The following is a 13517-nucleotide window of genomic DNA, read 5'->3' as shown; positions in this document are numbered from 1 at the left end:
ACTCGAGGGTCAGCTAGAGTGCAGCAGCCCTTCTGCCACTCGCTGGTGGAGAGGCTTGGAGCAAGGGACCCTGGAGCACTGAGCCTCAGTTTCCCGTCTGTATAATGCAGGGGATACTTTGGAGGAAGGTTGGGTGAGGGGAAGATGAGTTCTTTCACATTAAATGCTGGGTACACGTGAGGTCCCCCGACACTGGCCAGTTGGATTAGAACCAGCAGACTGCCCCCCTCCACTCGCTGCCCCTTGCCCACCCTGTCCCCCTACCCCTGCAGGAACACATACAGCCCCCGAGGGGTCCAGTCGAGGTTGGAGTTTATTTCTGCCAGAGTCTGGAGCCTGGGAGGGTATGGGGGCCTCCTCCAACTCCCATGAGAAACTCCAACTGAACTGTGATCACACAAGAGCAACCAGAAGGGAGCATGGGGGGAGGGGAAGGCGTGAGGTCCCCTTATCTTGCCCCTCTGCAAGGGTCAAAGGCTGGTGGTGGCCTGGGGCTCAGGGTGCTGTTGCTCAGAAGTTCTGGGGTCAGTGACTAAGTGGAGAAAGACACAGGGAGAGAGAGGGAGAGAGGGAGCGGTAGGGGGAAGGGGGAGGGGGAGAAGAGAGAGGGAGGGGGAAGGGGCGTGGGAAGCCCTGGCTGAGGAGGGCAGGGGAGCCATGCTCCCTTCCTAATATAGATCATTCATAACTGAAGGAAGGATTTGGAGCTGGATGGGACCCCAGCTTGCCAACTATACCCGAATTTCTCCCAAGCGAGAGCGCCCCAGTCCCTTCCTCCCTGCTTGCCCGCTCCTCTGTGTTTAGGGGTTCACGGGAAGTCTCAGGCGACCCCCCCGCCCCCACCCCCCGTGGGGTTGATAAGTGCTGTTATGCCAGAGGGTGGCACCATTTCCAAAGTGCAAGAAGCCAGAGGGTTGTTCGTGGGACAGGCACCAAGGGGGCCAGGGAGGGAGGGCCCGGTGGCTGCAGGCAGGGTAGGGTCACTGCGTTGGGGCCGCAGGGGACCCTTCGGGCTCCGCGGGCAGTGGCCCAGCCCCCGGCTCCGCCTCCTCCGCCGCCGCCTCCTCGTCGGACACCACGCCCTCCTCCAGTCGGAAGACCTGGCGCACTGAGCGGGTGGTGAAGGTGAGGGGGCCGCGTCTGCGGGGAGGAGAGACCAGGGGGCAGAGAGAAAAGTGAGAGATAGGGAGATATGGAGAGACAGAATAAAATGGGGAGGGGGGCACAGAGAGATGAGGGGACAGCGAGATACTGGGGTTTATGGAGCGACGGTGCGCATGTGCTGGGTGGTGGCCTTACCGAAGCCGGTTCCTCAGCGTGTTCAACTCCCGGTTCATGGACTCGGAGGCCTCTGTGACATCCTCCAGCTCGTGTTGCAGCCTCCGGCGGACTGCCTGAGCCCGGGACGCCTCCTCCTCGGCCTCCTCCAGCTGCCGCTTCAGCTGCTTCACTCGAAGGTTCCCCTTCTCCAGCTTGGCGTGAGCAGGGGGGCCGGGTCATTTCTCTGGGTGCTGCCCTCACCCAGAGCTCCCCACAGCTCATCCCTCCTACATCCTGACTCTGTCCTGTGCCCTGCCATCTATTCATGCTTTGTTCTTTTCTCCTAGATCCTCTCACCAGCCTCCACCTCAGATTCAAATGTGAGGTCATCCCCCACTCAGCCTCAGAGGAATCTTTCTATGTTCAGGGCTGACCCTGCCCCTTCCCTGCTCAAAGTCCTCCGTGATTCCCCAGTACCCCTGGGACAAGGTCTCAGCCCTTCAGCCTGTCATTCCAGGCCCTGCAGGGTCTTCTTCCCATAAACACACTGATCAGACCATCTTCACTGAGACCCTCCCCAGACCCTGCCATCTCTCTCTCCATGGAGGGGACATACATAATCTGTCTCCTGCCAACTCCTCTGACCTCATTTCTTATCATTCAACCCCCCAACCTCATTCTTCTCTCAAGCAATACTGGTCTGCTTTATGGCTTGGAACTCACCAAGCTCATTTCCATACCCCAGGGTCTTTGCACCTGCTGTTCCCTCTTCCTGGCTCTTTCTCACCCTTCAGTATCAATTCAACTGTCACTTCCTTAGGCAGGTCTTGCTGACACCCCACCCCCAATCTAGGGGGGATTCCCCAGTCCTCTGTGTCCCCCTCTCTCTTCATTCCCTTTTTTCTTCATAGCCCCTGTCACAATCTGTAATTATCTTTACTTGTTTATAGGTTTATGGTATCTTTCTTTTCCTACGTTGAAAATGTGAGCTCTTTGAGAGCACAGTCCTTCTCTGTGTCATTCACAGCCACATCTCCAGTGCCCTGCACAGTGCCTGGCACATAGGGGGTGCTCAACAATTGTTTTGTGAGATGAATGGTGAATAAAACACAGCTGAGCTTTTAAGGGCACAGCAACTAGAATCAGTCACATTTGAGCCTGGGGTGGAAGCTGGCAAGAGGATCTGATCCAGGCTCTCTATTGACTGTGTGACTCTGGGGCAAATTATATCCCCTTTTAAAGTTTCCATTTTCTCGCCTGTGAAATGGAGCTGATGAGGGAACGTAAGCATGTATTTTTTAAAAAGCAGGTAGCATACTACTTGGGACACAGTAACTGCTCAATAAATAATTAAGAAAACAGACTCTGCAGCCAGAGTGCTGGAGTGTGAACTCTGGCTCTATCTCTTACTAAATAAATAATTGTGAGCAAGTTAATTCACCTTTCTGTCTCAGTTTTCTCACCAAAATTAGAGGGAAAATAATAGTTTAACCTACCTCATAGAGTTCGGATAAGAATTAAGTGTACTATATGTTATGTCTTTAGCATATTGCCTGGCTCGTAGAAAGCACTCAGTAAACAGCAGGTGTTGTTATTTTAGCTGTGGCCGAGCCTCTGGATAGGGTTTAACTTCTTCCCTCTCCCTGGCTGTCCAAGGTCCCCACCAGGGCCTTTCCTGGATTCCAGAATTTATGGATCACAAAGTCACTGATTCCACCTCTCTGCTGACGCACCAAGCCCCAGGATGGTGTCTGCACTCAGCTCCAGTCCAGCACCCACACGTCCTCTTGTGATGGGAACTCACTGCCTCCAGAGATGGCATGTGCTACTTCTCTGTCAGTGGTCCCCCCACCACTCCCACTGCACCTCAATGACATCAGCTGCTCACCTGGTCCCGGAGCTGGTCAGCCACCCTCCGCTCCTCCTCCACCTGGAGCACCACCTCTTTAAGCCTCTTCTCAGCCCTGCGCACCAGCTTGCCAGAGAGGATGCGCTCCCTATGGAGAGGTATGAACGGGAGAATCAGGAGAGCTGCTCACCTGGGGCTCAGTCCCCCAAGCCTCGTCCAGTGGCTACCTGTTCTCAGAGTGGCCTCTGCCCTCTTTTCCACCCACAACTGGCTCCCACAGTCTACTCAGGCCAGACACTGGCACCCAGGCTCCCACCAGGGAATCTAGTCCTTAGCTTCTAGGAAGATGCCTGAAGGTCCTAAAGTGTCTCCATGGCTATACCAGTTTTCCATATCCCACTCAGTCTCTCATATTCACCTGTATTCCCCCACCACCCCGCCCCCAGTCTTCCTCCTCTCAGGGGACTGACCCACTGACCACCAGTCCCTAAGTCAGACCACCAGGCATTGTCCTCACCCCTTCTCTCTCCTTTGCCCCACCCCCAGCCTGTTAGTAACCGAACCCTGTCCCATTGCCCCCTGGACTCTGTCTTGTCCCCTCCTCAGCCTCACAGCCCTAGCCCCCAGTTCAGGACTCATCATCTCCCACCGGACCTTCCCTCTACCTGGCCTGGAATTCTCTCTCAATTTCTTTCTCTAGCTTTCTGTGTTTGTGGAACAGTCTGGAAGCCCAAAGCTCCATCTCCAACCATCTCTGTTGTCTTCTCCCCTTCTCACTCACACACTTTCCCTGGACAAGCTCAGCTGTGCCCCAGGTTTCTACAACCATCAACAGCCTGTTGTCTGCTAAATCCGTCTCCTGAGCTCCAGCCTGGTTCAGCCCCCAGCCTCAGCTATCCCCAGACCCTGCACACCCTGCATTGGGCTCAATGCCTTCTCCCAAACCTGCTCCTCCTCCTAATCCCCCATGATCCACCTAGATATGCAGGTCAGACACCTGGGGCCATCCTTACCTCCTTCTCTTCCCTCCCGTCTCCTTAATTTCCCCCATCCCCACGGTCCCTGCTCATCCACACCTGGGTGAAGTCCATGTGATGGGGCCCCTAGCAATGGGCAGTGCTTGGCAGCCATGACTGGACATTCCCTTAAATCTGAGCCAGCCACATGACTTTCTTTCTTTTTTTTTTTTTTGGGCCGTGCCATGTGCGGCATGCAGGATCTTAGTTCCCAGAACAGGGATCAAACCCATGCCCCCTGCAGTGGAAGTGTGGAGGAGCCCTAACCACTGGACCACCGGGGGATTCCCTACATGACTGGCTTTAGTAACAGGATGTGACAGAAGTGACACTGTACCAGTTCCAAATCTAGACCCCAAGAAGCCCTCACTCTAGGAACCTTCACTTTGTCATGTGAACAATCCTGGGCCAACCTGGAGCAGAGACAAGTTAGCCTAGTTGTCCCAGGCCAGGCTGGAGACATACGAGAGCCCAGCCAAGATCAGCAAATCCATCTAGCTGACTTTCAGCTGAGCAAAGATGCGTGAGTGAGGCCCACCAAGCTCAGAGCAGCAGAACCTACCAGCCAACCCGAAGACTCATGAGCAGTAATAAAAAATTGTTGTTTTAAGCCACTTAAATTTTAAGGTGGTTTGTTATGCAGCTATAGCTAACTGCTACATTACTGTTTAAATTATATAGTGGGAATGCAGTTACTTGCAGCACAAAGCATCCTAAATGACATAGGAAATCATCAACCATTAATATTATGATGCCTTTTGGATGTTTCTAAACCATGTGCTTGTAACACAGCTCCCCTTCATCTCATTGACCAGAATGTGAGGATTGCCCTCCAGCCGTGCCCTCCTCTCCCGCCTACCTGCTCTCCTGCTCCAGCTGCTCCTCAGCCTGGGCCAGCTTAGACTCAAGGGCAGCGATGATCATCTTCTGGCGGGCCCGGGCCCCAGCGTCTTCCTCACCCAGGCGTCCCCGGAGCTCCTGGACCTGCCGCTCCAACTGCTGCCGCCCGCTCTCTGCCTTGGCTGAGAAACTGCGCTCAGCTGACAACTCTGTGGTCAGTGATTCCACCTGCATCAGTGGGAAAGGCAGGACTGTCATGGTGGAGTCTCAGAGGGAAGGTGGGAGGTAAATGCAGGCACCTCCCACAACTAAGTGAGTTGATGATTGTTACATAAACAGCACAGAACCTGGTATATACTAAATACTCAACAAATGGTAATGTGTATTTTTCTCCAATTGGCTCATCAGCCAATGGCAGTGCCAGCCCTGGGTTTTAACCTTTTAGATAGGTTTTTGCTATTTTAATAAGCCCACAAGATTATCACAAACTTGTTTAAACGCTGTAACTTCTACCTTCGACTGTGAATGAGTCTATTCCAAGGGTTATCACAGTTTTTTTTTTTTGTTTGTTTGTGTTTTTTTTTTGTGTGCGGTACGCGGGCCTCTCACTGCCGCGACCTCTCCCGCCACGGAGCACAGGCTCCAGACACGCAGACCCAGCAGCCACGGCTCACGGGCTCAGCCGCTCCGCGGCACGTGGGATCCTCCCGGACCGGGGCACGAACCCGCGTCCCCTGCATCGGCAGGCGGACTCCCAACCACTGCGCCACCAGGGAAGCCCGGGTTATCACACTTTTGTTCACACCAGGCTCATCTGGGGAGCTTGCTAAAAAAATTGTGGACTGCAGGGTCGCCCCGCTCCAGAGATTCTGATTCAGCAGGTCTGGAATGGGGTCCACGAATCCGCATTTTCAACAAGCATCTCAGGTGGTTTTGAAACGAATGATATGCAGGACCGTTTTGAGAAATGCCGGCTCAATGAACAGGAGCTACTACATTGGGAATGTGTAAACATACTTCTAATAATAGTGCCTGTTTATGTATTCAGCTCCTACTCTGAGTGAGGTCCTATGCCGGGGACACAGAAATTAGTCAGATCCAGTCTGATTCATACTTTACTTCATTTCACCCTCAAAGGAAGACATCGACGTGGTGATTAGCATAAGCTTTTTTTTTTTTAAACCTTTTATGGAAAATAAAACCGTGATATAGAAAAAGTAAAAAACAGATCAAATGTATGGCTTAATGGGTTTATAAAAGGCAGACATCATTGTCGCCCCTGCCCAGGTCAAGAAACAGAACTTTATGCACCCATCCTAATAACAACCTCTTCCTTTTCCCCCAAATAGTATGTCATCCTGACTTTGGGGGTGATCACGTCCTTGCTCTTTTTTCGAGTTTTATTACTCAAAGATGCATCCCTAGATCCTACAGTTGAATCCTGCCCATTAAAAAAAAAAAAAAAGAAACTTGTATGGACTTCCCTAGCGGTCCAGTGGTTAAGACTTCACCTTCCAATGCAGGGTGTGTGGGTTCGATCCCTGGTCAGGGAGCTAAGACCCCACATGCCTCACAGCCAAAAAAACCAAAACACAAAACAGAAGCAATATTGTAACAAATTCAATAAAGACTTTAAAAATGGTCCACATCAAAAAAAGCTTTAAGGGACTTCCCTGGTGGTCCAGTGGTAAAGAATCCGCCTTCCAATGCAGGGGACATGGGTTCGATCCCTCATTGGGGAACTAAGATCCCGCATGCCGCAGGGCAATTAAGCCCATGCGCCACAACTACTGAGCTCGAGCGCCTCAACTAGAGAGCCCGCGTACCACAAACTACAGAGTCCACGCACCCTGGAGCCTGTGCACCACAACTAGAGAAGAGAAAGCCCACATGCCCCAACGAAAGATCCTACATGCCTCCACTAAGACCTGATGCAGCCAAATAAAAATAAAAATTAAAAAAAAAATCTTTTAAAAAATTTGTATATGACTTTTAAGTCTCTTTTAATCTACAGTTCCCTACTCCATCCCTTTTATTTCCTTACAATTTATTTGTTGAAGAATCTGGGCTGTCTGACCTACAGAGTTTCTCTGCATCTGTATTTTCCTGATTACACATTCACGGTCTAACTCAGCATGCTTCTCTGTTCAGTTTCCTTCAAACAGGCAGCTCGGTCCAGGGAATTAATTCTTTTTCTCTATGAGTTTTCAAGGTAATGAAATGGTTCCATATCATTTTATGAAGGTGACTCTACCGTGTTGAACAGTCGTCCACCAAGAACTCATGCCCATCTGGAACCTCAGAACGTGACCTTATTTGGAAAGACAGTCTTTGGAGGTGTAATTTGTTAAAAGAAGATGAGGTCATACTGGATTGGGGTGGGCCCAAAATCCAATATGACTGGTGTCTTTACAAGTAGAGAAGGAGGCACAGACACATAAAGAAGACACAGGGAAGGCCGTGTGAAGATAGAGGCAGAGATTGGGCTGATGCATCTACAAGCCAAGGATTGCTGGCAACCAGCAGCAGCTGGAAGAGAGGCCTGGAACCGATGCTCCCTCAGAAGGAAGCAATCTGATGACACCTTGATTTTGGACTTCTAGCCTCCAGAACTGTGAGAGAATAAGTTATTGTTGCTTTAAGCCACCCAGTTTGTGGCAATGTTACAGCAGCCTCAGGAAATTAATACAGTGACTAATTAGTATTTTTTAAAATATCATTGTGAACTCGTGTATTTAAACAGATTTGATGGATTTAAAGCAGTGCGATTCTGACCCTTGTTGAAGCTCAAGTTGCTCCATTTGGGGCCAGTGGGAGCCTTTCCAGGTTGACTTCTAAGTGCTTTTGAGATAACCAGGGTGTGTTATGGACTGAATGTTTGTGTCCCCTCCAAATTCATACGTTGAAGCCCTAATCCCCATGTGATGGTACCTGGAGATGAGGCCTTTGGGAGGTAATTAGGATTAGATGAGAAATGTGAGGGTGGGGCCCCTACGATGGCATTAGTGCCCTTGTAAGGAGATACCAGAGAGCTTGCTCTCTCTCTACCCCCACATGCACAAAAAGTCGAGGCCAGTGAGTGCACGATGAGATGATAGCCACATATAAGCCAAGAGAAGAGGCCTCAGAATGAAACCTATCTTACTGGCACCATGATCTTGGACTTCACAGTCTCTAGAACTGTGAGAAATAAATTTCTCTTATCAAGGCCGCCCAGTTTATAGTATTTTGTTATGGCAGCCTGAGCAGACTAAGGCATGGTATGACAAGATGGTCCAGGCTACTCTGATTCATTTCCTGATTCAGATCTGGAATGAGCCTTTTGAAAAAAAAAAAAAAAAAGCCCCATTTTCTTTTAGTGGGGGAAATGGTATTTCTAGACCACGATGTTCATTGCTATTGGGTTGGTTATTGTTTAGAGGCTTTTATGGTGGACAGAGATAGGATGGATCTATACAAATTACCCCATAAGTTCACATGAATACATCCAAGTCAAATTTGGGACTAGAGGGTTTTTGTGTGTTTTTTGTTTTGTTTTGTTTTGGCCGTGCCACACAGCTGTGGGATCTTAATTCCCCAACCAGGGACTGAACTCGGGCCACAGCAGTGAAAGCCCAGAATCCTAACTACTAGGCCACCAGGGAACTCCCTATTTGTTTGTTTTTAACTTAGCCTGTTCTCCATGACATCTATATATTGGTTCTCAAGTGCTGATGATCCTCAGATTATGAACACAGGTAGAGATGATAGAATTAGAATATCCCATCCTTAATCATTTACTTTATCCCACATTATACACATAATATTACTATTACCAATATAATTACTGAATATAGTAATAAAATTTTTTTGCATATTTGCCCATTCTCTCCATTTAAAAAATAGTTGTGTTATAAATAAATGAGCATTTAGCCAATTATCCTTCTTATTCCTTTTCAGCCTTCACTTAGTTGTAGAGCTACAGGCAGACCGTATGCTCGTTACTCTCTTTAGCTGATGTCTCTCTACTGACCCTGATCATCTGAACCTGGATCCCCAGGGCAGTGGTTCTGACTCCTCATGCCTCAGAACCACTTGGAGAGCTTGTTAAAACACAGATTCCTGGGTTTCCCCACCTCCAGCATCCCTCATTCATTCGTGCCTCATTCGCTTGGTTGGGGCCCCAGAACTTGCATTTCCAACAAGTTTCCAGGTGAGGCTGATACTGCTGATCTCGGGGCCACACTTTGAGGACTGCTGCTCTCCTAGATTCTTCAGGAAGGGCTCCTGGGAATAACAGTCTCTGAGTTCTTGCACGTTGACAACTTGTTTATGTCCTTTATACATGAAGGTAAGTCTTATATCTTATAGGTAACCAACAAGGACCTACTGTATTGCACATGGAACTATACTCAATATCCTGTAATGGAAAATAATCTTAAAAAGAATATATATGCATATATATAACTGAATCACTTTGCTGTACACCTGAAACTAACACAACATTGTAAATCAACTATATTAAAAAAAAAACCAAATATCTGCACATAAAAAAAAAAGAAAGTAAGTCTTGCTTGATATAAAATCCTTGGCTCACATTTTCTTTCTTTGAGTATCATAACTATATCCCTCCATTTTCTCCCAGCATAAAGTCTTGCTGTGAAAAATCTGATGACAATCTAATTTTCTTTTTCTTATATATCACTTGTTTATTTTTTCCTGGATGGCTAAAGAATTTTTCACTCTCTTATAAGTCCAAGGGTTCTTATTAGAATCTGTCATGGTATGAGTTAGTATGGATCAATATCTTCAGGTACACAGTGGCTACAAACTTTTCTGCTTCAGGAGTTTTCTTGCATTATGGTTTTTTGTTATTTGCTCTGACTTCTTGCTTTGATTTTCTTCTTTGGGGGCTCCTATTATCCATATGTTGGATCTTCTCTGCCTGTCTTCAATATTTGCCATTTTCTTATGGATTTCTTTTTGTGTCTTTTATAAGTTTTATTTTGGGGACTTTGCTTCTGCCGCAGTGGTTGAGAGTCTGCCTGCCGATGCAGGGTACACGGGTTCGTGCCCCGGTCCGGGAAGATCCCACATGCTGCGGAGCAGCTGGGCCCGTGAGCCATGGCCGCTGAACCTGCACCTCCAGAGCCTGTGCTCCACAACGGGAGAGGCCACAACAGTGAGAGGCCCGCATACCGCAAAAAAAAAAAAAAAAAAAAAAGAATCCGCCTGTCAATGCAGGCGACACAGGTTCGATCCCTGGTCCAGGAAGATCCCACATGCCACAGAGCAGCTAAGCCCGTGTGCCACAACTACTGAGCCCGCGCACCACAGCTACTGAAGCCTGCGCACCTAGAGCCCGTGCTCCACAACAAGAGAAGCCACTGCAATGAGAAGCCCGCACACCACAACAAAGAGTAGCCCCCACTCAATACAACTAGAGAAAACCCGTGCGCAGCAGTGAAGACCCAATGCAGCCAAAAGTAAATAAATAAATAGGAAATAGGTTTTTAAAAAAAAGTTTTATTTTGATTTTTTTTAAAAGGTTCTCCTTTTCACCAACAGCCAAAGATGTGGGCTGGGCTAAGTCACATCATTCTTTATATGACTGTAGTATCCTACGGGCTCTCCACTAGGCATATACTGGCTTATTTATTTCATTTATAATGAGCACCCAGTACTGTTTTAGGTAAAAACTAAGAACTAAAACTAAGACAGAGGCCCTATGCTCAAGGTGCTTACACTCTGTTGGGAAGATGGACCATAGACAAATAAGTAAATATATAATAGAATGCCAGGCAGTGGTAAGTGATATGAAGAGATTAAAGCAGAGAGAATGGAGAGAAATTATGGGAGGGAGGGTGGCTGTTTCACACACGGTGGTCAGGGAAGGCTGTTTTGAGGGAGTGAGATGTGTGATGGTTTGGGAGAAGGGCTTTCCAAGAGGAGGAAACAGCAAGTGCAAAGGCCCTGAGGTAGTAATAAACTAGGCATAGTCAAGGAATAGTGAGGAGGCTGGTGTGGCTGAAGCAGAGTGAACTAGGGGAAAAAGGGTTAGAGATAACTAAGGTCTGAATTAGCCAGGGACCAGAGTGTGGGGCCTTTTTGGTGACTGAGATTTTACTCTGAGTAAGATGAGGGTGCATCATCATGGTGTATGACTGCTTCTCCTACTGGTCTAGGGGCTCCCCAAGGGCTGAGCTGGGTTCTTACTCCTCTCTGAGTCCCCAGCATGAGAGGTCTCAAAATGTATCTTTTAAAAGGTATGAAATAATAACGATGTAGGTCTCTCTTTGGAAATCTCACCCCTCTAATGTCTGCTTGGCAAACTCTTAACTTCCTACAAGACCTCTTAAGGAATCACCTCTATCAGGAAGTCTTCGCTGATAGCCCCCAGCCTCCAGGCTGGATACTGATCCAGTCTCCTCTACATTCTCACAGTGTCCTGTGCTTCCTCCATTTTCATTTGAATTTCGGTATTGGGATAGGCTGTTTCCTCCATCAGACTAGGATGTCCTTAAGGGCAGAGACATGGAATGATCCATCTCTAGGTCCCTAGCACACCCAGAATAGGATATGGGCCTCCAGAAGCCTCATAAAATATTTATAAATAAATAAACAAATGAAATATGCTTTTGTCTGTCTGCCTAGCTCCTATGTATCTTTAAAACCCAGACAAATGCCCCTTCTTGCAAATGCCTCTCTTGCAGAGAGTTCTCTCCCTCTCGCTACTGGGCCCTCAATACTTATATTATCACACATGTCACTCTGTAATGTCATGGTGTAATTCCCTGTCTGTTTCCCCAGGGAACTCTGCAGGATAGAGACTCCACATAATTGATCCCTGAATCCAGCCTTTGAGAAGCTTCAGAAATACAAGTGAATGAATGCATCAATGTCTCCCCCACCTTGAGAACTCCTATTCAACCTTCAAAACCCAACTCAAATATTCCCTTTTCCTACGTCTGTTGAATAAGAGAACTGAAGGTGTTATGGTCCCAGGTCAGCAAGGACCCAGGCTGGCAATGGGTGACCCAGCTGTGCTCACCTGCAGAAGCAGCTTGCGGTAGCGGTCATTGAGCAGCTCTGCATTGCTCTGCTCCTCCTCCAGCTCCTCTTCCATTTGCCCCAGGCGCCCCTCCAGCTGACGTTTCTCATCCAGAATGGCAGCCCTAGGGAGAACGGGCACGGGGGCGGTCAGAGAGCAGGATGGCCAGAGGAGGGCGCCCTGCCCCACATTACCAGGGACCACTCACTTGCTAAGGCTGCCGTTGGCCACCTCATCTGCCATTTCGTCCCGCTCCTGCTGGGCCTGCCGCCGGGCACGGTCTGAGGCGGCCAGTTCCTGTGATGAGCGAGAGAGGGGGTGGTCAGCTGTGGTGAGGGGATGCTGTCTGGGCACTGGTCTCCCTGCCCCTCACACCTCAAGTCTCTTGGCCTTTTTTTCACTGCACTTGAACATGCTGCCCCTGTATAACCTTGGAATGAACTTCAGTCCATAGGCAGATGTCTCCTAAATCCGTCTCCGGAGCCCCTGGTCCGTGTCCACCTCTTGCTGCCCCTCAAGGCCCCTCACCCTCATAGCCTCCTCACTGAGCCCACTATCTCCTTTCAAGCCAGTTCCTCCTCCAGTTTCCCCTGGTCATCGGGCCAGACCTCCTCGACTCCTCTGCCTCCTTACCACCCATAGCCCTGTCTGTCCTGCCCTTTTACTCTGCCCTGGTCCCTCCTCTGCGTCCCACAGCCCTGGCTCAGGCTTCATCCTCCCTCCCCAGCCTCCCAGCCTCCATTCTCCCCCTAGTCCATGCCCCACACCGCCCCAGAGAGGGCCTTGCGGCTGCGCCTCAAGACCCTCTCTGGGCTCCCAAGCTTCCCCCAGGCCCCGCCCCCCTCCCTTCCCCCAAGGCCCCGCTCATCCTGGCATTACCTCCTGCAGTCGCAGCACTTCCGCCTCCAGCCCCTTGAGGCGCTTCTCACTCTCCCGGTTCTGGGCAAAGATCTCCTCCCGGGAGCTGCGCGACTCCTCCACCTCCCGCCACAGCTCCTTCATCTGGGCCTGGGAGGAATTTAGCGAGTGAGCGGACCCAGCCTGATCGTGACTCACGGGGACGCCCCCTACCCTCGCATCAGCCCTGTGGGGGCTCCCCGTGAGCAAGCAGAGCCCTGCGGACCTGGGCTTCTGCACCCCGCCCCCGGCCGCTGGCTGTGTGACCTTGGGCCAGCCCCTTCCCATCTCGGGGCCTCACCTCTTTAAAAAAGCAGCACATCAAAATTAAAGTAAGTCTAAAATGGGGATAATATTTGGGCTCTGCAGTAATAATAGGGATGGGAAACACCGATCACTTACCTTGGGCCAGGCTCTATTCTACAGACACACTGACTCCTTTAATCCTCACAACTCCAGTTGGTGGGGACTATTTTCCTCCCCAGTTTACAGATGGAGAAACTGAAGCACAGCGAGGTTCAGCAACGTGCTCAGGGTGGTAAGTGGCAGAGACTGGACCTGAACCCAGGCTGTCTGGCCCTGGAGTTCACCCTTTTAGCCACTTTGATACCTGGCCACGTCACTG

General features: G+C 49.7%; 1 protein-coding gene across 6 annotated transcripts in view; it reads right to left on the bottom strand.

Moving 5' to 3' along the window:
• Nucleotides 1-295: 295 nt before the first annotated feature.
• MYH14 (myosin heavy chain 14) overlaps nucleotides 296-13517 on the bottom strand; it is a 90730-nt gene continuing 77508 nt past the window's right edge. For 4 of the 6 annotated variants that reach the window (XM_027079106.1, XM_027079103.1, XM_027079105.1 and 1 more), the window contains 7 exons: nucleotides 12875-13003; nucleotides 12204-12292; nucleotides 11996-12119; nucleotides 4985-5193; nucleotides 3149-3257; nucleotides 1300-1472; nucleotides 981-1140 (listed from right to left, as the gene is read on the bottom strand). In XM_027079106.1, coding sequence (XP_026934907.1) covers nucleotides 981-1140; nucleotides 1300-1472; nucleotides 3149-3257; nucleotides 4985-5193; nucleotides 11996-12119; nucleotides 12204-12292; nucleotides 12875-13003 — 993 coding nt within the window. Of the gene's footprint in view, nucleotides 1141-1299; nucleotides 1473-3148; nucleotides 3258-4984; nucleotides 5194-11995; nucleotides 12120-12203; nucleotides 12293-12874; nucleotides 13004-13517 lie in introns of all 6 variants that reach the window. The other 2 variants (XM_027079107.1, XM_027079102.1) reach the window with 1 other exon arrangement.

Source organism: Aethalodelphis obliquidens, unplaced genomic scaffold (genome assembly GCF_003676395.1).
Source record: "Aethalodelphis obliquidens isolate GAN/ISIS:26980383/991018 unplaced genomic scaffold, ASM367639v1 scaffold43, whole genome shotgun sequence".
Classification (NCBI taxonomy): Eukaryota; Metazoa; Chordata; class Mammalia; order Artiodactyla; family Delphinidae; genus Aethalodelphis; species Aethalodelphis obliquidens.
Note: the sequence above shows the minus strand (reverse complement) of the source record. Positions and strands in the feature narration are given on the sequence as shown.